The sequence below is a fragment of the Poecilia reticulata genome, chromosome 7 (genome assembly GCF_904066995.2).
Source record: "Poecilia reticulata chromosome 7, P_reticulata-male-v2, whole genome shotgun sequence".
In the NCBI taxonomy this organism is placed as follows: Eukaryota; Metazoa; Chordata; class Actinopteri; order Cyprinodontiformes; family Poeciliidae; genus Poecilia; species Poecilia reticulata.
The window spans coordinates 22,444,255-22,472,034 of record NC_088836.1 but is presented as its reverse complement, the minus strand read 5'-3'; the positions used below and the strand labels follow the sequence as shown (position 1 = coordinate 22,472,034).

The 27,780-nt window shown below is 40.1% G+C and overlaps 1 protein-coding gene across 5 annotated transcripts in view; it reads right to left on the bottom strand.

The window, feature by feature from the left end:
- Positions 1-27,780, bottom strand: part of iqsec1a (IQ motif and Sec7 domain ArfGEF 1a) — a 130,418-nt gene that overhangs the window by 52,519 nt on the left and 50,119 nt on the right. Inside the window, exon 1 of one of the 5 annotated variants that reach the window (XM_008414095.3) lies at positions 14,491-14,935. The exons of 3 other annotated variants lie outside the window; for them this stretch is intronic. In XM_008414095.3, the coding sequence (XP_008412317.1) occupies positions 14,491-14,609 (119 nt within the window). In that variant the 5' untranslated portion in view covers positions 14,610-14,935. Of the gene's footprint in view, positions 1-3,823; positions 4,608-14,490; positions 14,936-27,780 lie in introns of those variants that run through there. One more of the 5 variants, XM_008414096.3, reaches the window with a different exon arrangement.

The following is a 27,780-nucleotide window of genomic DNA, read 5'->3' as shown; positions in this document are numbered from 1 at the left end:
TCAGAACTCTGTTTGTTTTGAAGAGTAACACAAATTAGATTTTTACTGGTTTTGAAAAAGTTTAGCATCAACAGAATCCTAATGGAGGATTTCTAATTTAAACAAATTTTAGTGTTTATGCGTTGAAGTCCTTTGTGACGTTGATCTGTGACAGGCACTATATCAGTACTTAGTACTACATACATATTAAAGCAGGCTGTTGCAAAGTTTAGGCACAGCTATAGTAATGTGTCATGTGTGTAATGTTACTATGAGCCATATTGTGGCTGATTTTATCATTAAGCTGACAGCCAGAACACTTTTGCGTAATTAAACCAACATTCCATAGTAATCTCATGTTGTATATTAACAGATGTTAAGGCATACATTAAAATTATTACACACACATTATGGAAGAACAAATTCACTGAACAGTTTGCTACAAGAGAGAGGAGTAAGTAATTAATCACATGCTAATCACGAATGAAAGCTGTTTGGAAAGGTCACCTTTGCTTTGTTTGACAAAACTTGGATACTTTTGAGCTGTTTTTTATCATCTCTCTCAGTTTGTCATGAACATACACACAATAATGGCTCTGCTAACAACTACTTAGCATTGCAAGCAGAAAAGCTTGTTAGTGGGGGATTTTATCAAGGCATATTTAGCAACATTTACCCTAAGTCCCCTTGACTCTGAACAGTCTAGAATGAGCAACTTTTCAATAAAAAGTGTATTTAGCCAATAAAGAGTCATTCTTAACCTTATGCAATTATATGCTAATACAGTTAAGAAAAAAATTGCAGCAGCAGAGCTGCCATATATCAGTGACATGCTGACATGCTGTCAGGGGAGTCAAGTGAGGCAGAGCCTCACATGTCATCATGGAAAAATAATATATAATAATAAAATAATTTATATTGCTATTTTCACCCTGTGGTTTGTACTATAAAGTACCTATTTTTTACTTAGCTTAACCAATTCTGATAATTTCTTTCTTCAAAATTGCTGGATTTTCGCATTTTCCCATTCAAATGCTCAGAAGCGAAGCCGGTGAGGCAGCAGTGAGCTGAGCCTCACCTGGGATTGCGCAACCTCTTGCTAACTGCACTGGCTGCCATTATATGACAGCATGTCCGTCCTGTCTGTACGCCGGCAATAAAATGGCTAAAAAGCATTTAATATATGGACTGATTTTCCATAATTTAGTTTATGTCTATAATGTACAGTGTTTTTTTTTTTGTCTCCAACTTTGTGTGTATCGTGTTTTGTGTGCGGAGGAGCGATAAGAAACTGCAGAGAACAGACTTGAGGTGAGGCAGGCAGTTCCCTTGCCTCATGGCAGGGGGCGCTCATGTTCCCAGACATTGTGACTGCACAACTGCAGAGTAAGACACAGTGAGCTAGCCATGTGAGCTGGAGTAAATAAGTAAAGTACAGCCATATATTTGTTTTCTTCTCTCTTCCGACGTCAACATGAAAGACTACATTTCTACACTTAAACAGTTTTCTAAAGTGGATTTTCAATTGAAGCAGGAGATGATAACTAAAGGAAGACCAACACTGGAGCTGAAAGTTTTACTTCAAGACAGTTTGATGATTCTCAAAGGAGTAGAAAAGACATGCCGAGGATAGACTTTTGGCTTTGGATGAACGGATATTTCTGTGCAGAATTAGCGGTGCATGGATTTCATTAAGTACAGGTAAGACAGCAATAAGATGTTTTTGTTTATTTATTTTTTTATGAAATGTGCGTTTTGTGGGCTACAGTTTATATGTCTAAGTAATTCAGTAAAGTAGAAGCGGTAGCTAATCTAGTTTTTTTGGTGTTAAATCCTAAAACATGAAGTGGCAATGTTGTCAGTTGCTATGGCAACGAGTCTGCTTGTAGCTTGGCGGATACAGAGCGAGAAAGTGCTTTCTCGCTTTTTCCATTTGCTGTGGATCATATCACGAAATGAATACCTACATTTCTAAGTTTCACTGAGTTAACGCGGCTATGGATGACATGTAAAAGATGAGTCTTTTTGTCCCCCAGCATTGTATGCCTGCGCGAAATTTCCGTACGTCCAATCACATGCATGGTGTCTATAATCGTAAATCAGTGCCTCACCAGCATTGAACCTCACCGCGCGTCACTGATATATGCCCATAATACAAGCACAAACGCAATACTAAATGCTGAATTAAAACTATTCAGTTTAGAAAAAATATTAGTACTGGATATTTGATCTTAGGTCTTGGAACAGAACCAAAAAGAAATCCTTATTGAAATAGTCTTTATTAAAACTAAGCACTAAGCAAACTAAGCACATTTAAATTTTTTTAAATGAAAATGAAGGGAACCAGTAAAACCTTTTGGAAATCAAGCTGAAGTGTTTTGAACAAGTTGCAATAATTTTCCCAAAGTTTTCAAGTTTGGAAAAGTTTTTTTTTTTCTTCAAATAAACTTAAAAATATTAAGTAGGTTTTTCAACATTTTTTTTAAAGTTTGTTATACCAGCATTATTTTCTGAAAAATTATGTTTCTTTCAATCGAAACAAAACGGCAAGACAGGGAGAAAAAACAAGAGTGGACCGAGAACGGGACCTTGCGAGACCGACCACCTGATGGAACGGGAAGATGATATAAGCGTCTTATTTTAATAAGGACGGCCTCCTACATAAGAAACACATTGTAAGCCATTTGCAGCTGAAGTTTGCAGAAGAACAAAATAAAAAGCTGTGTGGAACACAAAATCCAAACAATAAAAAATAGGAGAAAATGCACATTGTGAAGTTCTTGTGAACTCAAATTAGTACAGTAAAGCGATTATTTCAAATTCAGGGAAGCACAACACAGCCTACAGTCAGGGGTTTCCCTGCAGGCTGGAGGCTAAAAATGATAAATTATTAATAGATCCTGGACACACTCCATTCTGATTGAATTTTTATGGAACGAGTTCATGAGACATCAAAACTGTGTGTGTGCGTGTCCATGCGTGTGTGTGTGTGTGTGTGTGTTTGAACAACGTGAGAACATATTAGCATACAGACAGAAAGCAGCATCTGATTTCAAACATATTTCACACTGCGGCTCGCCTCCATTCCTAACATCAAACATCTGCATGACGGGGGAGCGCTCACAGGAAATTTCCGCAAAGATTCACAGCTAGAAATCTTAAATGTAGCAGAGAGAATTTTTTTGAGATATACGTCTTCTAAAAATACTGAAAGTTGAAGGCTTTGTGCAAAGCAAATCAAACTGCATCTCAGCCTGAGACTGTAGAGCAATATGTACAGAATATGGAGCACCATATTCTATTAACACACAAGGCAATAAGCTCAGAAGGTGTGAAAATACAAATGATGAACTTGATTTAAAAGATAAAAAAAAACATAATTCTGAGCATGCGCATCTTGTGATTTTTCCTCCTACTATTTACAAATTGAAATGTTGGCAAAAGATCTCAAATTTTATTTGGTGTGATCCCATGATTTGCATGTCATATAAAAAAATTAATAAATAATTTGATGTAAACTGCAAACATAGGATCAAAAATGAAGAACCGAGTGGCCACCAGGTGAGAGGTCAACATAAGGAGATGGACAGAAATGCAAATTACTGAATGCAGTGTTACGGTTTTTTTGAACAAAAAGTCATCAAGCCAAGAGTTTGTGGAAAAAAGCCCAAAGCAGATTCACTCAGACACTGATAATAGCCTGATGAAGTAATCGCACTCTTCTTCTAAGTGATGTAGTGTAGGAGGCAATTTAGCACACACAGAAACAGTGACGGGCTTACAAAAAAACGTAACTGCATGCAATGCAAACACGATGGCCAGATGCAACCATTTATAAACATACCTCTTGTAAAAGTTGTTGTGTGGGTGCAGACACAGCACGTGCCAATAATCCAGGCAAAACGCTTTGAATTTCCACATCTTCAGTTCAGAGAATCAACAGGGTAGACAAGTATATTGCAAGGCATCCCTGCAGCAGAATCACAGCTGGCTGTTCATATTTTTTTTATTAGGCAGAAAATCCCGAGCATGGACGTCAGCTCCGACCTCCTCTCCAAACTCCAGCTTCACCACTGCTGCTGGATGACAGAGGGAGAGATCTTAACCCGCCCAGAACAACCACATCAATCCTGGACGTGGTCGCAGCCTTAAGAGCCAAATAAAAATAAAAATAAAAAAGATCAGAAGTCCTCGTGGACTGATTTGGACTCGGTATTAATGTCTGGGATCCACCTCTCAAAATAAGCAGTAAAGTGGCTGCTTTGGCTCTATTTTAAATCTTATCCAGGTCAGTCAGCCTGTCCTTTGTGGACGCCTCTCCACACGTCTCGGGATCCTCTGAGACGTAACGCTACGGTCAAAGCTTGGCGCCCCTCCAGTCGGTACTGGCACTGGAATGTGTGAAAGTCTCCTGAACTCCCTCATCTCAGTTTGAAACAACTGAATGGGGTTCCCACACCCCTGCTCCGATCCATCTCCTCCTGCTGCAAGAACAAACTTTCCAACAGGGTTTTTTTCCCTCTCCTGAGCTTCTAGACATCCTCACCTTGAAACCATGAACCTTTCCTCTCCTTCTCTTTCCCCTTCTCCTGCTTTTACATGTCTTTCTCTCTCTGTCTCCCTCTCCCTGTTACAGCTACAACCATCCACACAGGACCTCCGAGAAATGTGCCGACTCCCGTTGCCGGGCAACACTACCGTACTACTGAAGCTTCAAATGGAAGCCGAGCAGCCTGCGATTGGCTGGCCTTTAAATAGGGAGGGGCTGCTGCAATGTTGTAGGACCACATGAGTTCATGCAGGATCTTTGGTTAAATAAATGAGCTTTTAATTCTTCGCTCTTTCATCATTTCAAGCAAGAAATACAGGTAAAATGCAAGTCTAATGTTTATTCTTGCACGATTTTTATCCACGATTAAACTTCAAATTTTAATTACGAGGCACTTTAGAAAAACCACAGTTTTAAACCCAGACAACCTTCTTCATCAGTCACAGGTTCAGAAGTGCTGTAGCGTTTAGAAACTGCTTCACTGCCCTCTTTTCCAGCTAAAGAGGGCTTTTGCATTTGAACACGAGCAAAGTGCTGTTCTTTCTCTGCCTGGGATGCAGTGCCACACTGCAGTGCCACTCTGACCCAGCAGCCGTGGGAAACAGGCACGGATGGGGACTGCAGGGCGGGGGTAGCTCTCATCAATATTCAGCCGCTCACAGTGTCCGCAAACACATTGAGGATTTCATGGATTTACACAGAGGAGGACGCACTAATACTCAAACCGGAGAAAGACAAACATGCATCGTTGCGTGTGTGTTGGAGTAATCGCTAGTTCGATCCGTTGGCTCCGACGAGTCGATCGCAGCGCGGGTCTTTCCACACAACTTCTGGAAAAAATTGAACTTCAGCAGGGAGATGCTAAGAAATTAAATAATCTAAATGCTATTCTTCGGACTTCTGCCTCAATTTAGGCGCTCTCCATGCAGTCGTGTCAGTAGGAATGCAGTGAACTGCTATGGTGATGCTATAAAAGTAAGATTTATCTTGTCAAAGAGAAGTCTGTCTCAGGAAGAGTCATCTGGATGCTGTCAGCAGATGACTTTTAAGTGAGCCATTATTATGACCCCTGGCTATAAAGAAGAGTGCTTTAAGCTCAACAGCACAAATCTATAATTACAATATAAAGCAAGTAGTTTTTGAGTTGCTCTGCCGGTTTGGTAGAGTTGGCGAATGGGGGACTTGTCAAGCTGACAAGCTACCCACCTTTTTCTTCATAAACCACAGTTTATAAGAAAAGGGTTTGTGTGACAAGCATTCTCACTTGTAAGTAATCTCTCGCATAGCAGATACATGTGGGAATACCAACTATAATAACTTAAATCAGATAATAAAATCATAGCTGCGCCTTCATTTTATGGCCACGCTTTGGTTTTGGTAACAGTGTCGTTAAATATACAGATAGCAGGCTGCACCTACTTTGCAGGAATAGGATGATCTTTCAGTAATATAGTCGCAGAAAAATCACTTTGAGAAACCAGGAGGTCACATCCTGAAGAGTTATTATGTATCAAAGGACTTTGGCATGTTGCTTGTTATTTCTGACACTTAAAATCGAACCTGATCATCTTTCGACAGTACTGTTAATTATTACCACATTGATATTTCTTCTCTGGTGGGATTGCCATCACAGCACATTCATTCTATGCCCCTGTCCTCGTACCTATGGGCATAATTTCGGTTTTCCTACTTTTCCGTCATAAACTAGCTTTTACATTGTTGGGGTGACAATATTATGCTATTCTTTTTAAAAGGTTTTATTGGCTCCAGTGGCCTTTATTTGATAGTTAATTGACAGAAAAGTGGGTAATGAGAGAAAGGGGAAGACATGCGGCAAAGGTCACCAGGCCGGGAATCGAAAGTGCGACAGTCGCGTCGAGGACTAAAGCCTCCATATGTGGGTTGTGCTTAACCCCTGAGCCACCACATCACACCAATATAATGCTATTCTAATGTTAATGCAGTATATTAACTTTACTGTTTTAAAATGAAATTTCAACAATATTACGTGATCACAATATGAATTACAGACATTTTTGTTTCTTGATCAAAACCCAGCATCACAGAGACACGTGAGCAAAAGCTTTCATCAGCTTTTTATCAAAGTCTTTAAATTTCTCTACTAACACCTGTTCATAAGTTCTGTTTCTCATCGACAAGTTAGCAATAAGGATGATACCAGCTTGCAAAATCGTGCAATCTGAAACTCAATATAATGCAAGAAACTCTAAGGCAAGACATCAATATTTTGGACTCACTGTGAGAAGAGTAAGACATGCTAACCATTAGCCACTAATGATGCCGAGGTTGAACTAAATTATAAATGGGTTTACAGATTCTTTAAAAGAACAGCTGGTGATTTGTGAATCTCTTACTCTGTAATAATGAAAAATAATGGGACTCTCTGTTTCTGAAAATGTAACTAAAACTTTGCCATGTGAAACTCAATATCCTGTACTGTCTACACATTATTACTGTATTTTATCTCCATCTTATGTCAATTTGATAAAAAAACTGAAATTGCTACCTTAAACTTTCACAGAATGTAATGATATGACATTGTTAAAATAAATCTCTATTGCTACCTGTATTTGTTGGAAACAAATGGAAGGTATTAGTAGAATATTATTGGATTATATATTTAAAAGAGCTGTCGTGCTGGAGATACACAAGTCATAAAACACAATTAAATCACTTATTAAAAAAAAGCCTCATTAAATTGTATGCACAAAAGCTCATAATGTCTGTCATCTGTTGTGATGATTCACTCAAGTAGAAACCTTTTAGTTCCTTTCTTTTTAATTCACGAAATGTTAACTTTAGAGGTGAGTGCAATGCTTAAGCCCTGCTGAGTCTGCCACTCAAAAGTCAGAGCAGGAACATTTTCATTCATATTGCATGAAAAGAAAAGCTAATTTTCCCTTTGAGTGAAAGAGATTAGAAAACGTGTGTAGAGCATAACTGGTTTTCGTTTTGGTGGTTCAAAATGGCAGGCATGTGACTTAAGCAGAAAGCTGCCGGTTAATTGGACATTTTCTCCCCGTCCAGTGCTGCACAGATCCACCTGCACAGGTTTTGCCAGCTACAGTACTACAGGACACAAATCAGATTATTACCAATGCTTTAACATTACAGAAAGAAAACATGGCGGAAACTTAATTAAAAGGTTTTAAGGCAGATGGGAATCTTCCAGTCGTCACCTTGAGGTTCCGATTAAGACTTTTTTAATTGATTGGTTGATAAACCTACCAATACCACTTGTAGGTCTACTGTCTGAGATTTTCACAATATGAATTGTGATATAACTGTATTTGCAGATATAACTGTATATAACTGCAAATACTGTGCAGTTATATAAAAAACAACAACAGTGTATTCCATAGGAAAGTGCAACTGAGTTGGTTCATTTAAAAATGTACAAAATGTGCATGTCTACTTGAGCATTAAATAGACTGTCAGAATAGCCTGTAGTGAAAGTTAGTCATCTAACAAACAGCTTCAGATTGTTTTTCTAAGTCAATATAAAGTAAAAATATGCAGAAAATATCAATGCCTTATTAAGATTTTCTCTAAAATCCCTTTGCATCTCACTGCAGGCGAATCAATACAAATCCTCCCCGTTTCAGACATCAAAATGCCATCATGGTTGTTCAACCATCAATCTGAACAAATGACCTCCTTTGAAAAATCACCTGAATTGCTCAAAATGTCTCCTCATGCCTTGCCACTTTACACTGCCGTATAGGGATCTGGGCTGATATTAAGGTTGAGGAGAAAAGAGAGCACACTTCCCTCTACCAGTGACAAAGACACTGATTATCTGCCCTGTGGATTTCACGATGGCTCACTTTGGGCAAGGCTTGTGCAGTCGATAAACACATCAATCGAAAATAGGCCCCACGGCATAGAAGGAGGAGTCAGACAAGTGAAAAGAAAAAGCAGAACAGAAAGCATCCCTCTCATTCCCTAAAACCCTAAAATGAATTTAAACCGGGCGGAAACGCATGTAAGATAATCCGTTTTTCCTGACTGGATAAATCCCAATTGCCAAATTCATTCAAATTGTGTGGTAAAAGCACATGAAAAAAAAAATCTTCCTTGAGTTATACAAATGTTTAATAAAGAGTCAGAGCTTACATTCATGCTTATGTGAACAGAATCTGAAAAAAATGTGTTAGAAAAGTTCACCCCCTGGTGGTAGACTGCAGCAGTTTCCATGATTTGAAAGCTGAGGAGCCAATGAGCTGGTGTTGTAATGGGAGGACTGAGGAGTCTGGCGGATCTGGGGATTAGTCCTGACTGCGTTTGAACACAAAGGTACATGTGCCGTATTCTGTTCCCATTCACATTGCACCACAGGAGCATTCAGTGAACACCAAACAGGTAAAGTCACATTGTGCCGTTCCTCTAAAATTATAAGAATGAGATTTTAATAATGGAAATTTACAAATGTCAACCCTTCCAAGCCCCCAGCAGGGTGATCCTGTTGATGTTCACAAGAGAATCTGCAGAATATGCATGTGCACGTATGCGTGTCCTTTGCATGTTTGTTTCCGTGACTACAGATGTACCGATCAGAGTGTTTCCTACTGATTCCAATTTAAAATTTCTCTGTGCACAAGCTAATCAATCTCAATATTGACTGATTTACGTTCTGTTTTTTTTTTTTTCTAAGAATAATGCCACATGAAAGAGAAGAATGTGCTGCATATTCTTGGGGAGCAGTAGTAAGTTTTTGATCCAGATGAACCCAGAAGAAACCTTTATGTGGCTGTTAACATGTACCTGAAAGTTCATGCTGTTTGTTTGATATTTATGAACTGAAATTGTGTGTGTTTTTTAGTATTGATGCATTAAATAAATAATGTGCATCTTACTTGCTGAACACTGCTCGGAGACGATCGAGGTAAAACCGGCAAATTTAAATCTCTGGCTGATTGATTTCTGCTGCCCTTCTACTTGAGGTGAAATTATGACATGTCCAGAACTTGCGCCGCATTTGGCCCAGTGAAGATGGACACCAGCCCCACACCCATTAACATGCAAGGGTTAAACAGGCACAGAAATTTGATAAATGGACTAAAACCACAGAGCATAAGAGATCTAAAAAAAACACCACACCATTCTGTTTACTACAAACAGAACGGGTAATATCATTTTTAATGAACAGCTTTTCACTTTCTACACCTCTGTGTAGAAAGACCCCAGGCTGGGATTCAAACCTGGCACTCTCTTGGTGCAAGGCAACAATGCTAACAGCTAACAACCATCATGCAGCTGTCACTCAGGCCAATCTTGCATAAAAATTACAGCACAGTAATATGCATTAATAAAAGCTCACACATATCCTACAGTACAACTGTGTCGCCATGTAGAGCGGAGGGAGTGAAGGAGATGACAGAACAGAAGGTTTGTAGGGAGGAAGCATAGAAGATAGCTTAAACTAACATTGATGCAGGATATAAGTTTCTCTGTCATATGTGGGTCTGCTTTTACAGTAATAGGCTAGGAACAACCCTCATATCATGATGCCTGCTCACTTTACTGAGGGCCACCTTCTAACACATTACACAGAATTTGCACAGAATTCTATTACTCTGCTACACCAGCTACTAATTATCTTGCCATGTAAAGCTATACTGTGGTTTGGAGCATAAACAGGAATTGATTTGGTCGATGATGTTGGACTGCAATTATTTTGAACACAGTTGTCTGAATGAACTGAGTCAGCATTAGCACATCAATGTGATTTACCAATCAAAGCCTAACAGGATTATCACGCCTTGTTGTGCTGCATGGGAATGAAACCTTTGCAGAAATTCCGAAGTCATGAAAGTGAACACGTGCGCGTGCAAAATATATCATTCTGACTGAAAATACTCATTGCACACAACTGGACCTCGTTTAATTACAACCCAGGGAGGAGAAAACAGGAAATGCTTGTTCATGCCTTAATCTGGTTTCCTTTATATAACTTTGCTGTTCGCAAATACATCCTCGTATGCATCCACAGGAACAAAATGTTCTGGAAATGCATCCTTTTTCCAATGCACCCCACACTCCTTCGAGCTGTCGCTTCTGACGTTGCCGTTGGCAAAGGCAGGGGCTTATTATGGGCCGTTTCAAACCACGGATGCATCAGTGAGCGCCTCTCCCCGGAGAAAAGTTTAACTCAGTGAGATGCTCCCCTGAGAGCACTGCAGCCATCGCTGGTTTTGACCATCTTTCCACATGGCTGACGCAGCTCCAGCTGCAGACTCAGCTCCTGGAAGCTGAAAGACAGTCGGCAGATGTCTTGCAGTTGAAGTTCTCATTTGGAAATGGCAGCTTTTCAAGCTACACTGGGGCTGATTGAGGTTTATGCAAAACACATAGTGACTAATGTGTCATCCCTTTTCATCTACTCCTGATTGAATGGCATAAAATTCCTCTCTCATCCAATCTGTTCCGTTCATTGGATAATTTATGGAGCCGGAGAAGAAATGCCACACGAAGTTCCTACTAGTCAGAAACGGAAGAGACTGAGCTGTGCTTTACAGGGTCCTAGGCATAAAAGTGATTATGTCCACCTTGCCACATGACAGTAGTTGTTTATTGCAATAAAAAGCCAAAGCTGATATCAAACAGATTTAACAACTGCCTCACATCTTGCGTTATAGCATTAGGCTCTGTATGCTTTGATATATGAGCTGACAGCATCCTCAATGCCAGATCATGTGCATGCACTGCACAACCTTGAATAGTGTTGTCTTATGCAATTGAACCATGCATCCTACAGTTGCAGTCTGCAGTGGAGGCATATTCAGAGCAGCGCTGCCAGTTGCATACTCCCTCAGACTGCAGACCAAGCACACTGTGTTGTCAGAAGGCTCAAGCTTATAGCAAAGGAATGTGCCGTCAGTGCCTTACAGCTCTGGTGACGCACTCTATTTTTCATCATCGCTGGCTTCACTTGAACAGGAGCACTGCATTAAGTATGACTCCGCCAGGGATGGGGGGGAAAAGGGCATTCCTCCTGGAAACGTTTCATAACACGGCTGCCCTCTGAGGATACATGACATTATATCAGTTGAAGGGTAAAGCCTATCGGTGTTTATCTGGAGATTAAATAGTACAGCTTCTCCAAGGAATCGATTGCATGCTGCTATGGGTAGAAAAACAACCAATGCACTGTGATCAGATCTAAAGGCATTTTAAAACAAAACAGAAATCATGGTTCTTTTTTGAGCCCAAGTTATACAAAAACTACCAGCAAGTCTAATAAATTTACTAAATATAATTAATCTGCAACATAAAAATGCAACACAAGTTGAAGCCAAAAAGTATTTTCTACATCTGCAAAGTGTATAACTAGCACAAAAAAAATCAGCTGTTTACTGGTGGGACACTTAAATATCCAACTTCTTTCGAATCAGTGAAGGCAACAGATAAGCACTTGTTGGCCATGCTGCCAGTGACACTTTTTATTGTGAATGCTACTTCTGATGAAAGACTCGATGTTGGCAATTATAAGGATCAGTAGAGTGTTTAGAATGATGACGATTTAGATGGTAACACAGACTTTTTGCTATATAAAAGTGAAATATTCAAGTTTCTAATTTCTAGGACATTTGCCAATATACCTGTTTTATTCCGGCCATCAAGAGCGAGACAGAGAGATTTCCAGAAGATAACAGGAAGGCTCAATTAGGTACAAAATGTTTCTGTTTTTACATTTTGTAGATTCAAATTTCTTTCTTTTATGATAATGTTTCTCTACCCTGGTCTCCAGGGCTGACTGCCCTGCTTGTTTAAGGTGTTTGTGTGCTCCCACACAACCGAATAAAAATAAATTCCTGATTACCAGGCTTCTGCGGAACTTAATGGCAAGCTTAAGAAATAATGCGATTATGTGAATCAGGTTTGCTGGGACAGATTCACATCTAAAACATGAAGAACAGTGGCTCTGAAGAACAAAAGATGAGAGTCACAGTGTATTGGAACATACTGGATAGGTTGGTGTGTTAAGGTAAGAATTCACGTCTACATTCTGCAGGGAACATGCGAGAAAATCGGACTTTTCAAATTCTAGCTGTGCCAGCCACTCTAAATGCTAAGACGTCAAAAGCCTTTTAAAAATGTCAACACTTTAAAAATTTTGTCTTTGTCTATAAGTAAAAGTTAAACTGCTTTACAGTGACAGGTCTTTCCCACACACGCAGTGATGTCGCCTCTGCCAGTCTAAATCATTAAGGAGGGCTAGAATAGTTCCTTGGATCTTGTTCTTTATACTTATTTATATAACTGTAAAAAAGGTTGCTTTTTTCCTTTACTTTATCTGTATGTTGTTTGTACAGACCTGAAAATGGCTTGCCTCTAGCTGTTCTGATCTGCCTTTTTGTCCGTCAAAATAGTGACGTCTTATCCTTAAAAGCTCGAGAAACATTTCTGGTTCTGGCCCTCCAATGAGGTACAATCAGCTTTAGGAATCCAGAGGGCTGCTGAGCTGCCAGCTATGATGAAATGTGATTTTCAACAGAACGTCCGTGAATCCAACCCCAGTTATTGGCAAGACACTGGCGGTCTTAGTACCCATCCCTCACAAATCTCCTTTGTCCTCCACGAAGCAATGTTAAACCAAGTAGTGGATTTGCATCATCTTTGTGAGATTTGTCCCCTGAACCGGTCACATCACTTTGTACTGCCAAAGCTTTTCTTAGATTGAACCAGAGAAAGAGAAAGAAATCAGTCATTGCAGAAACAGATGTCCACCTGCTTTTTGTGCAGCTCCAAAAGCATATCAGATTTAGGAATGTAGTAAATTATTCCTCATATTGTTATACTGAGAAAATGCACACAAGAAAAGATGCAAGGCAGTGATTTAGTGCACTAAAAGAGCAGCTGCAGCAGTTTGCCTTCAGAAGGCTAAATGGAGACCAGTGAAGGTCTCACATTCATTAAGGAGACTGATCCCCACCTATCATGCCATGACAGGGTCATTTAACATTACTCATCAGCGTGTACATGCATTTGCAAAATATATGCGAACATGATCACAGGGATTTATAAAACAGATATAACAACATATTTAATTGTATCTCTCCAGAGGAATATAGTTAAAAAAAACCTTATTCAGCTGATTGTACTGTGCACAAGGCAACACAAGTCGATTTGAAGAATTGTTACACAACTACCCAACGGTAATAAAACAAGCGTGACATTTTGTCAACCTTTTGTCCTCACTGGATTCCTAGATGGTTTACTTTGGAAGAATTGCAAACCTTGCAACACACCGACTGTGTGTAGGATCCTAAAATAAAATGAGAGACCCAGCCGCATTTTGCACGCACACGCACACCCCGACTTACGAGCTGTGCCACACACACACACGCATACACGCACACACACACACACACATGCACGCACGCACACACACCGAGATTGTACCAATCACGCACAGGACCACAATCACTCCCACAAAAATACAGCAGAGGCTGAAAGGGACTCATGTGCCCAGTACGAGCTGTCACAGCATCATGCAGAAATGAGTCATGTTTCCCCGAGGCTCTAAAAGCATCCCTCACATGACTCCACTGTGATCACAGCTACAACGGCAGCTCCGCAAACACAAAACAACCCCGAGGTGTTATCATGTTACATGAACACACATGGCATTCATGCATCTTGGTGCTATTGGAGACTGCCATCCAAACAATAGCACACTGCACCGTGCCACCCATCCCCAGAAAACGTTGTTTACAAAGAGCACAGGAAGGGAACAGGAGAGACACGGCAAGGTCTGAGAGTCGTAGGTGACTCAGCATGGACTGTGGAGTGGGCAGACACAGTGTTTTCCTCTGCCACCCACTTGACTGCTCTGCCTGTGAATGGGAGCTGCACCAGTGCCGCCCAGGCAGGCGAGCCTCTGCCCGCCCGCCCGTCTACCTGTCCGACCGTGTTCACAACAATCAGGCTTTACTCACATGTCGTAGAGCCTGTAGCCCATGGCCGAGCCCGGTCTGCTCGGGTGGGACCCGGGGTCCCGTGTCCTCCGGGGGTCCGTGCTGCTCACCACAGCGCGCCACACGCTTGGCTTGTCCATCCTGTCTTCTGGTGAACGGGACGTGATGGTGGGACGGCGTGTGCACACAGGCTCACTCACTCAGACTCACTCACTCAGACTCACTCACACTCACTCTCCTTCCCAGTCACAAACATGGGCTGCCACAGAGCAGTGCATGCGTGATGTAATGAGGAGCATCCAAGAGGCTGACGGACGGTGGGGAGGTACGGAGGGGTGTGGAGGACCAGCAAGAAAGGAGGAGGAGTGGGGAGGGGGTGTGGAGTCCGGCAGCTAAATGAGCCGTGTGGTGTGCAGCCTCTGTTCTAAGGCATGAAGGATGATTGGTAATTCTTCACAGGTAGGAGTGTCGGCAGCGACTACCACACATAAATAAATGAAAAGAGGGCACAACCCGCGGGGAGGCTGCTGGGAGGTTCACTGGGATTACTGTGCATCTCGAAGATACTGGGAAGCATCTGCGGATACGTCTCTGCACCCTCTCATCTACTCTCAGTAGTACAGTCCTCAGATGGGGCCATTTGATTGGCTGCAAGGTCTCCATAGAAACAAGAGGATGTGTCAGAGGTAGGGCTCATTATTATGCCTCCTATTTCCCCTCCTTTCCATTTTTTGTTTTCTCTCTCCCTCTTCTCCAATCTCTTTTCTCCTCACACTCTGAGCCCCACCACAGCATCCCTCTCTCCGCTGGAATCAATGATTTTTCTCTGCAGAGTCCTTAAAAACACATTCTCATTATGATCCAAAAAGCTGGTGATACCTACAGGGTATGCTTTCTTTTATATATTACATTTAGGGGGAAACATATATCAAATAAAGTATGCACCAAAAAATCCACTAGGGACCGGGGTGTTCGGCTCTGACCAGGAGAAATGAGCAAAAAAATCTGTTTCCAGTCAGTGAACCTGCGATACAAATGCACCACCATATCATAGCAACAAAAATACTACTTGGAGTGGAGGCTGTCGGTAAGGTAAATCTAATTTTAGAAATATGAAAACCCAAAGTGAGCTATTTTCAGTATATTGAGCTGTTAAAAATAAAGTCGGGGAAAGCACAAAAGCTGCTGTAAGCTAAATTCAACACTAATAATAATAATAATACATTTTTAGTTTGGTTGGTTATTTCTTTGTGATAATAATCATTCCTGGCAATTCAGGTCAGTTAGTAATTAACTCCAAGATTCTTCAAAAAGTTGTTGTAGACGTTGTTGGTTATGGGCACAAAGGATCTGCTGCAGCAGTCCGTATTACAACAAATCTGAAGAAGCCTCCGACTTAAGACATTTTATTGATATCAGCAGTCTGAAGAAGATGATCAGTTAGCTACATAATGTTGATCATTTTATGAAGAATCCTTTCAATTTTTGATTGGTAACAAGAGAACATTGACATTCTAGTTGGTCTCCAAAAGTGGTTCATTCCTCTGGCTCGGGTCAGAGCTGAGAGTTAAGAATCTATTTCGAGGCAGAGTTTAGTGGAAACCAAAAGAACCGGTGCCAAGTCAACGCTAGCTTCCATTAAGCACTGCTGCTGATTTGATGGAAATAAAAACTCCTGAGAGAAATCATTATCGGATAAAACTGCTATCCGCAGACCAGAACGTTTCAATCTTGGTAAGTTGGAGATCAACCGCAAAAATCTCCGACCTGCACTAGAAACTGAGTAAAAACTTACCTATTTAAATATTTTACAAATCAGTTGCTGCTAACATCTCTGAGCTTTATAATGCCAGACATGCCCAGAGACGTATGGCTTGCACAGAGATTGCATCATAAAACCAGAGAGGATGTCTGATAAGCTCTGCTAAGGTCCAAACAATGGCCATTTTATTTCAGTTCTTTGATTAAGAACTGAAAACTGACATTTTGGCTGAAAAATGAGTCGGAACTGATGCTGTAAAATACATAAGCAGCCACATTGTTCTGTGCTTCTGCTAAATAATGCAGATGATAATGTTGTTCAAGCTCTCACCAGGTAACGGCAACTAAAGCGGGACGGTTGTCAGGGATGGGAGAGCATGAAAAGAAAAACAGACACCTACGTGCACACACACACCTACACACTCACACACTAGTTTGTATTTCTACTCATATAAGGGTTTTGACTGCGATTAATTTCAGTATGGAAGTCTGTAACTCTAACCATTAATAGTATATTTCTAAATATAAAAGTGTCTGCAGCATTAGGACCAGGCCTTAGTCCCTGAAAGGCCCATTTGTCTTCAGAAGGTTAATGAAAATACAAGAAAAGTTCATAAAAAAGGAAACAAAGAAACACACACCTACACACAATCATGGAACAGAAATCCCAGGCTGATGGCCTCCAGTCTTCAGAGCGGCACGCTTGATGCAGTGCTGTTGATATCTTGATCTTTAAGGTCAAAGAGAATAATAACATCAGACCTCTGTCTTTTTGTTAATGAACCTGTCTGGCGTAGTAATGGTGTATGCACATCATCTAATCGTGATTACATCCACTGCGTAATTGCTTCAGTCTGTAATCATCAAGCATGAGAGCTCTTTCCGCCGTCAGACATACTGATCATGAAGGGCTGCGTGAGACCGTGCATGCGATAGGACACCCCGTGTGATGTGTGAACAAGCACAGCGCCACGTTACATCTGAAACAAGCTCTACCTTTTATTTCACTCGATATTCTGAATGCCGGGGCCTCCGACTTACAGAGCTTTGCACTTTGAACCGCTTAACTCTTGTAATGCAGCTCTTCTCATGTCACTTCTAGACAGTTCATTTGTGGGAATTTCCTCTAAATGTCAAGTAGAATTCCACCAAAGCTTGACATGTACCTTCACTTCCAGGCCAATTTGCGTGCCCTCACTGCTGCACAATGTGTGCACTACGTGCTGGTGTGTGAGAACAATGGCTTCTTACAGGAGTGGAGAGGAAAGCTAAACTCTGCAACTGAAAGTCGTGTCTTTAAGATTCAGCAAAGACCGGATGTAGGACCTGTGAAATGCACTATCCCTGTACACCAATAGCTAATTGAAATACAAGGATACAGCTTTAAGGGGATCATCTAGTTGGTATCAAAACACTATTTTATGTCTGTCAACGTGTGTTCACTGAGGTTTGGTTTAATTCAGCAAAGGAAAAAGGAGCAGTCTGACGCAGTCTTTGTGGAAGACTGCAAATAAGACGCCACAGAAAAACCCAATTTAAAACTTATTTCAATGATTGATCTATTTTTCGAGACACATTTCAAACTTTTTTGAGTTACTTTTGATAATTATACCTTTTAGCTAACAGTAAATTCCAAAAAAAAGTACATTGTTATGTTATGTTATGGCCATGTGGTGGCCTAGCAATCATGGGGACTATCAAGATCTGCTGGCTTGATAATTGTCCAGCAGATTGCAGGGGAAGCTACAAAAGGGCACACGGTAAAAAGCTTACCATTTAACCAGGTGCTGTATCTACATATATTAATGAATAGTTGATTGGTAGGAAGAAGTACTGTTGAAAAATGTGTACCCCCTACAAATATAACCACTGCTTTGAGGGAATTGGGCAGCAAAGTTCATCAGAGTTTGTTGTACAATACTTTTCACCACACTGACATATCCACAGGCTGCAAATGTCACATTGCTTCTGCTATATGCATAATGAACCAGAGACAATGTCAGAAGTGTCTTACCTGGGCGGAGGAGGAAAAAGACTGGACTGTTGCTCAGAGATCTAAATTTTCAGGCAAATTTTGCATTTCTTCTAGAGTTGAGAGGCATGGAGTCCAAGCTGCTTGGGGTCCAATGTGAGGTTTTTTTTTTTTTGCACTAATGATGATTTGAAGAGCCATGTTATCTCCTGATATTGATCCAGTGTGCTTTATCAAGTTCAAAGCCAGTGCAGCCGTCTACCAGGAAACTTAAAGCACCTCATGCTTCCCTCTGCTGACGAGGTTTATGGAAATGCTGATTTTATTTTCCAGTGGGATTTGGCACCTGCCCACACTGTAGTACGAACCGACCCCGAGGCAGCTGCAAACTACTCCACGGTCGATATAAAATCTCCCTTGGCATTGGATCCCTCACAGGCCTGAATGTAGACCTAAACTGCAAATGTACAAAAAGTTAAAGGCACCCTTTAAAAAAAACTGACAGCAGATCCAACTTCTTGGAAGCTGCTTTGTGGGCTTTTAGATGAACAAATATTGCACATGTTGGTGTTCTTCTCCCATCCTCCCCGCTGTCCTCTCTCACCATATGGCCCCTTTTTGATCCAGCTGGCCTTGGTGAACAGTCTGATGTGAGCTGCTTAACTCTAGCTGCAGGATTCTGTTCAGGACTGCACAGACGGCGTGCACTCCAAATCACAAACCCACACAGTGGCATGCACAGCTTACTCATTCTTATTAGGGTAAAAATACAAAAAAAAACTCCCCAATAATCTGAATTATTAGTTTATTCCCAATTTCCATAGTTTTTCTATTTGTGCAGTTTGAAGTATTTATTTCTCACAGTGGTCTCAAGTTTTCCTAAAAAAATGTAAATATCTTTTGAAACCATAAGCAATTTTAAACTGAAGAAATAATTCCTAACCCTCAAAAGAAACTTTAAAAATGTGTGGTCAGATTGCTTTGAAGCATATCAGCCAAGGAGAACATGGCTATCAATGAGCTTGGTCCTGCAAAGCTGACCTGTCAGCTTCTGAATGAGAACATTAGAACCTGACTGATAAAGAAAAATCTGAGCTCCAAAGAATTAAAGCTGCTTGAGAAATCAGAGGAAAGGAAGCAAAGCGCTAACCCTGGCCTTTGGAACACAATTTTCATAAATATGTTGCAATTGCTGCTTTTTCCCCCTCTACTTGATCAGAAAACAAGGTGAGCTATAAATTGACAAAATCATTTTCCTTTGAGGTATGTCTTGTAAATCCAAAATGTTTAGCTAATAAATAATTGCATGACATTTGTGATCTTCGGTTTTGTAGCAAAGTAAAAGAAACTAAATGCAAAAGAGATTTTTTTATTTTTTTTCCCCCCAAGAAGCCATATGACAGATTTTGTGAACAAAAATCGGAGTGGGTGGATTTTGTTTTCCTCCAGCAGTTGTGTCCTTCTTGACCTCCTTCTTGTAGAGCAGTAGCTGCTCAGTGAGCAGCGCCTGGTAGGAACTGAACCCACTCATGAGACGACACTCATCACAACAGTACAACTCTCTCTCTCTCTCTCTCTCTCTCTCTCTCTCTCTCTCTCTCTCTCTCTCTCTCTCTCTCTCTCTCTCTCTCCACTGATTTTATGAGATCATCTGAAAGCTCTTGATGAAAATGGTAAAAACTAAATAACCCCACACTCACCAATCTTTACTTTTATCCTTCCCTTCCCTTGTTAAAAAACTTCTTCACACAAATGGATTCTCCATTCCCTTTCACAATACAATCATTATAGTACAGCTAAACATTTGTATTTCTTTTTTATTACAATACCAAACCCTTTCTGAAGTATTACTCCCATTTTTAGCTTTCATTTATTTAAGAACATTGTAAAAACTGAGTAAATTATTCAGATTTCTTGACATTTATGACCAGTCAATGTTTTACAGTCACATGAAACACTGATGAGTTGTAAAACTGGGGATGCTCAGATCAGATTAATAAAAAAAAAACAGAGAAAAGGGAGTGAGACACCAGACGGCCTTATTAGATATTTAACAACGGTGACTCATGTCCTCGCACTTGAGCTGAGACAATTAACCTTTGAGTCAAGCCTACAAGGATTAAAAACTGCCAACTCTGACAATGGCTTATAAGCCATCTATGCATAATTTTATGCAAAAAAGTTTAAATTGTTTTTTCCTGCCATTTAAACAACTACAGGGGTTTAAAAAGTATGCGCATGTTGTCACGTTACCACAAACCTCAAGGTCTATTATTAGGATGTGATGCGATGATCAACATGAGGTACGGATAGGGGCGGATCTAGAAAAAATATTTATGGGGTGGCAGAGACTTGGGTGGCAGTATATATATATATATATATATATATATATATATATATATATATATATAGTTTTTAATATTTCGTATTAAAAACAATACAAAATATTGTTTTTAACTTGCATTGTTTCAAAATGAGCTTCATGTAGCACCGAGGCTTAAATACAATTTCTTAAGGTAGTATAGTTAATTATTTTCACATCTTTTGTACTCCTGCTAATTGATATGCATTACTGTTACTGATACACATATCAATTGACATGCATTGGTCCAGAAAACCATTTTATCCCAATACAGGACAAGGAGAAATCTGTCACAAAAATATTAGTAGCGCCATCATTTTTTATTCGACATATCTATTAAATACGACTTAAAATAAAGATTAGAAAACTGATGTTTGATAAATTCTCCATGATATAAATCTATAAACAGTTTAGTTTCTGTTAATTCTGTCAAGATACAAGAAAGGGCGAATATCTACTTATATTGGTCAATCGTTTTATTTTAAATATGCTGTAGGAGCCGTAGTTTGACAACTGTTATAAATATCACCACGTTTTGAGAACACAGGGGATTAGCTCAGTTTTTGTCGCTTGTTTTCAGGAATTGCAGCTGCTGCAGTGCGCCACAATAAAGGTACAATAAAGCTGATAAACAGGTGAAGAACCAAACAGAACCACTTCTGAGTGTTTGCCAAGCCAAACAACCAATAAAAGTTCCACCAAGCCACTACTGAGGCACTGGGGTCATGATTCTCAACACGGGCAAAACAAGGTTCAATGTCCAAACTTATTGATTGTTCTTGGTGATTTATTTTCCTCTTTCACCAAATAATTACAGACATCAAACTTTTATTTGTTCTCATGCTACCACTCTTAAAAACCATCGGCCCCAAACTCAAATGCCTGCTGGTCCTTCTCCAGGCCCCTGCACTTATCTATGTGGACTGACCCACATTACTTCCTGTCTAAATTTAAAAAATAAATAAGAAAATAATAAAACAAAACAAAACAAAAAAAAAACAACACAATTATCAACCTACAAATAAACTCTGTAAATAATACAAAAAATAGAAATTTAAGAATAAAGTAACAAAATTCAAATGGATAATGAAATAAAGAAAAACTAGCTCCAACAACTTTTATTCTGCCTTTTCTCGCTCTGTGTGTCGCTTTAAGCTGACCCGTTGCCATGGCGACCGACAGACAACAGCTCAACGAGCACATAGAGCAGAGATTACCGATCAGGGCAATCAACACCAAAAAACAAACATTTCCCACACAAAAAAGTAGCAAAAACACCAAAATAGAACATCAAGTCTGTTACATTATGCTGTCAGGCTTGATGTCTATATTGTGATTATTAATAAGTTTTCGCCTGAGCACAGCGGCGGTTGATCAGCTGATTTAAACAGCTGCTCTACTGATGACACTAAAACAGGTTGACCTGTTTTAGTGCCAACTGAAAAAAAAACACACCGAACTGCGCATCACATGTTAAGGTTATCAAAGTCTGTAGCAGGCTAACAGTTAGGCTAATATAACTGACCCACTGCTCACTTGTTCAATATTTTCTTTAAATTAAAACGTTTTCATCACCTGTGAAATCTGAAGCCCTTATTACCATTATCTATGGTTGAATTAACTACTAAACATTGCGTCCGTTGTTCTGATTCTTTGCGTGATTGTAGTATTTTCCTGACCACCAATATTCCTGACTCAATGGACAGAAATGGCGCATGTGTGACTTACAATAAATCACATAATGTCCAGTCCAGTAACATATACATCTATCAATGCTGCTGCCTCACGCTCTGTCCTTCTTTCGCACTTCCCGCTACTTAGCAGTAGGTGTCAGGTTACATTGTGTTGCATTCAATGTTGTCGGGGAAAAAAAGAGTTTCATGCACTTAATGTCCGATTTGCCATAACTATTTATTGAATTCATTGTCGCTAGCTGGGGTGGCAACAGGGGTGGCGAGGCTCTCGTTTGGGGTGGCAACTGCCACCCCTGCCACCCCGCTAGATCCGCCCCTGGGTAGGGCATTTTTCTGAGTAGAAGGAACATTACCATATGTCAAAGATATGATTGGGACGGCTGTTCACTTTCAAGCAGTACATCAACCCAAACATACAGTCAAAGCAGCAATATTGGAAATATGTGTGGTTAATTTATAATATTGGAAATATTCTTTGAAAACTGATGTTGACAGACATTCTTTATCCAACCTGACTAAGACAAAACAAAGAACAGGCAAAAATATCAATCTCTAAACCAAAAACTGGAATTAAATTGAAAGTTGATGTTTACAGTCTTGACTCAAAAGAGCCAGATATAAAAACACTACACACTTTTCAGATTTCATTTGTAGAAAAAGTTAAAAAGCATGCATCTTTTCCTTCCTCCTCCAAATTATGCACCATTTTAATCTAAAACTATAAATAAAGTCAAGTTTGTGATTTATAAATTCAATTGGGTATTAGATCTTTTGCAAGACACTCTATTGTCAAATTTATTCTATTGCATTTTATCTGAAAAAAACTACACTATACAATACATGTACTCAGTAATCAGGCAATACCAACAGCGTGTTCATTCCCCAAAATAATAAGCGAACCATCCAAGGTTTCTTACCCTTTGCTCGCCTAGTTTAGTGATATTGGGAGTTGGTCTGGCTGACATAAACACAGATAACACAAGTACTGAAGGTCAGAAACATCGTGTTCTGTGTTTGCCCTCTAACAGACTGACTCACCACTTTGTCACAACAGACCTTCAACCTGTCTTTGCCTTTATTTTGTGTATGAACCCAGGGAAGCTCTGATACACACACATGCACACACTTATGTGGAAGCCACAGCACTTAAGAAAAATCTTCTAACAGTGAAAACCAAACAGAGAGATTTTTTTTTGTTTTCTAAGACATGCAGGTCTGCAGAGAATTGGCCTCCTCTCATGAGGCTTCCTCCTAATTCAAACATCTTCAAAACAGAGAGGTGGCGAGAGCTAATCATTTCCTGGGTGATTGATGCTACAAACCACAAGATGGCAGTGCATGATCTACTCTGCCTGAGGAAGCCACTCTCTCTCTCTCTCTCTCTCTCTCTCCATAAACCACTGCTGCTGTTAAAAAAAAACAACCTAATTGGGGTGTTTATGTATCACAAGATTAGACAACAGTTACATATATGTGGTCTCAAATATTTTAACTGCAGTTACACACACACACACAAAATAAAAAATAACCTATCGCCTCTTTCGTTATTTCAGCTTTGATGTGTTTAGTTATCAGCAACTTCCTCTGATTAAAACACACCCATAAAGTTGTTTTTTTTTTGTTCCATATAAATATTTTTCCAACCTCCCCAGTAACAGCGTGTAAACGCCTCCCCCCGCGTTTAGATAAGAGACCTCTCCGCCCTGCCCTGGGCATGAGAGGAGAGAGGTTTAGTTCCCCTGCTGTTTTCCATGTTACGGCTCTGCTCGGCCTCTCTGCGCCTCACTGGCAGAGGGCTCTGCCTCTGTGCAAAGGCTCCTTCTGTTCCCTGCTTGGCCTCAAGCCTGAGAAGATCAGAAGTAGAAGACAGACGAGCTTTTCATTGGCAGGCCAAACAAAGCGCTGTCTCTCTCTGTCTGAATGTGACACAGAGACAAGAGCGTGACCCCCCCCAGCCAGCAGCTGAGTCTCTTTGCTGCCATCGCAAAGATTTAGACTTCAGTAGGAAAAACTGATATCAGTAGATGAACTGAAATCTGTAATAAGCCACTCACCACCTCGCATGCAGAGCTGTATTAGTTTTAGAAAACGTGCCTCGAATACTTTTATCCCAGCGAAAACACTAGTGAACTGATGTAAAAAGATACTATTTTTAAATGCTTAAAATATTAGAAAAAAAAAAATCAGATGGCATCAAAGAGCATCCTTTTTGTTGATGATTTGCTGACTGAGACAGTTTTTTGTTTTCTATTTAGTTTTATTGTAATGAACCGAAAATAAAATTTAGATTTCCAAATACTTGTCCTGTTCATCACTGAACACAGTCCATCTTAGGAGGGCAGCTATTCAACATTGGTCAGTAATTATCCAATACCTCTTATGCATTTTAGTCAAATTAATAACACTTAAATTATTTGTTTCAGTTTAAATAACCAGATAATATAAAGTCACTACCACATATATTAGATAAAAACTTTTTTTTTCTCTCCTTCAGTTTCTCCTGTAGTAGTTTCACATTTGACCCTCAGATTTGTCCACATTTTTATATGAAGTATTTTACAAAATTGTCATGTATGCAGAGAGGAAGCAGTCTTTTTTTTTTATTAGGTCCAAGTTGCATCAGACTTTCACAGGCAATTCCCAGTCAAGTTTTATTCAATTTAATTCCAGTCCAAATCAATTCTCAAGTCTCCAATTAAATACGTATTTCTCCTTGCATGCCATTTATAGTCTGACTATGACAGTCTTCACAGTTCAGTTTAAGTCTAGGTCAAGTCTTGAGTCTTTGGTTTTGTGACTAAAGTGCGACTTGGGTCATTATGTCAATTCAGCAGCTGTGGCGTGACATTTTAAGATGCTCATCAGAAATCCATCCATCCATCCATCCATCCATTTTCTTACACCCTTGTCCCTCAGTGGGGTCGGGAGGGTTGCTGGTGCCCATCTCCAGCTGGCGTACAGGGCGAGAGGGGGGGGTCACCCAGGACAGGTCGCCAGTCTGTCGCAGGGCAACACAGAGACACACAGGACACACAACCAGGCACACACGCACTCACACCTAGGGGCAATTTGGAGAGGCCAATTAACCTGACAGTCATGTTTTTGGACTGTGGGAGGAAACCGGAGTACCCGGAGAAAACCCACGCATGCACAGGGAGAACATGCAAACTCCATGCAGAAAGACCGGGGCTGGGAATCGAACCCAGAACCTTCTTGCTGCAAGGCAACAGCTCTACCAACTGCGCTACTGTGCAGCCCGCTCATCAGAAATTTAAATCCAAATTATTATCATGACAAAGTCTAATAATGCTCTAAAATGTGAGAAGAGCAAGAAACAGAACTTACAAATAGATAAAAGCACTAAATCAATTGTTGATTTACTTGAATTAGAGGAGATGTTTTAGGTTCCACCAGTAGTCTGGGATACAAGTACATTTCACTGGTATTGTGTATTCTGGGGAGCTGAAAAGTTTGATAAACACTAATCTAGAGCATAACTATCTGAATCAATTGTTTGTTTGTTTTTGTCATATGAAGATATGACACAAATTCAAACACATACACACACGCGCACACACACGCACACACACACACGCACACACACGCACACAAATATATATCCAGGTCAAGCCTCTTTTCAATAAGTTGTTGCTCATGTTCAGAATCCTTGAAAAATCATCCGAGATCGGTCGTGAGTGCTCTCCGATCTTTAGGAAACTAGAGAAAAGTGCGACACACCTTGCTCTATTAGCTGATCTGTGTGACACTCTCTTTACGTCTGCTCAATCTGAGCAGCTTTGGAACAGCAAATTTCTATCATCAGACTGGCAGACAGATCTGATACGCTTTGTGGCTCTTTTGCCTAATATCACTGGTGCGTGGAGCTGATGAAAGGATAAGCTGTGAGGGAGTTGCAGTATCGCTAATCTATCACTTGATCTAATTATCCTGCCGAAGTGGCACAGGGTAATATGGTGGCAGTAAAGCTGGGAGAGGAAAAAAAAAAATCATGACATGCCGTTGCTATAGTGTGAGGAACATCTGTTTCATGTTGTGAATCACAGTAACGCCACATGAACATAACACACACCTATCTGGGTACTTACTGCTGAACCAATACAATCGCTGTGGACCCGCAACTCTTTCTTAACCTCGACTGAAACTCAAACTCCCACCTTTGTGATTGATTCCGATTTTATGATCAAATTGCTTGATTATGCATGCAGTTTTTAGATTGAAAGTTTTCTTTTCCACCCCATCAGCTAAAAGAGAAATTGAAATTAATATTTTACAAGAGCAGTTGTCTTGATAATGACATTGCAATTCAGAGAGACGGCTTGCTGCCTGATATCTGATTCGGGGAGGGGGTTGAAGGCAACGCAGATAGCAGGCTGTGTGCTCGCTGAAACCATAATAGTGTGTAAAAGGACAAATTGGTTATTATGACTGAAGGTAATCACGTACTTTCATGCCGACAGCTTTCGCTTTTAAACCAGATGGAACAGAACAAACTGAAATACAGTTTATAAATAGAAACATGTTAGGAAACATCAGGGAGACGTGTAAATCAAGATAATTTCAACGGTTCCCATGAAACATCCATACTGTGTATTGATTAGATTCCTGAATATTAAATGTTTTAGTCATTTATTACTTTTTGCCACATTTTTATTCATGTGTTCTGCTATCGTTCAGTGCACCGCGTTTTGTTGTCCTCGTTCAGCGACAATAAAATGCATTCATTCACTCATACAAACGGAAAGTGGAGATAAAAAGCAAACACCACCCCATTAAAATAGATTTTGTGATGTCATATTAATAATATGTTAAATAATTTCATAACATTTTCCAGTAAAATGTGACATGATTATACTGTGTGTAATTTAACTGAAAAATAAAAATAGCATACGTAGAAAAATATGAGCAGAAAAGCTGCAAAGACCTGGTTTGCTTATATGTGAAACCTTTAACACTGTATTGATTCAGCCTTAGTGATTCATTTTCCTGTCATCAATTTCACTTAACATTTAAGTTCAAAATTCAGTTCAGCAGTCCTAGTCGAATTTTACTGACATCTGCTCTTTTACATCCTTTTTCTAAAGCTACAGTTTGCAGGCATGCTAAAAAAGTAGCAACAATTATATCATTGTGCAAAGGTATCAGTCAGCAGATTTGGCACAGAAACAGCACAGCGTTTTTTTTAATGAAATCAAAGTTGGAACTGAGTTCATTCTGATGCACATAAAAGGGAAATCAATACAGCTGATTCCTGCCTACCTTTCACTGCATCAAAATCCCTAAAAATATTACGGCCCGGCATAGCTGCATAGAGGCAAAACAGTGTGCATACACACCACACACTCAGTGCACGGCTTCGTGTCCCAGCAGAAGATAATGCCGATAGGATCATCAGTAGGACCGAGTGAAGTGAAAGGCACACTGCAAAAACGTTCTCCCATCTGACTTTCGGTCAAAGAAACTCATTCTGAGCCGAAAGGAAAAACCATGCGCTCCTTGATCAG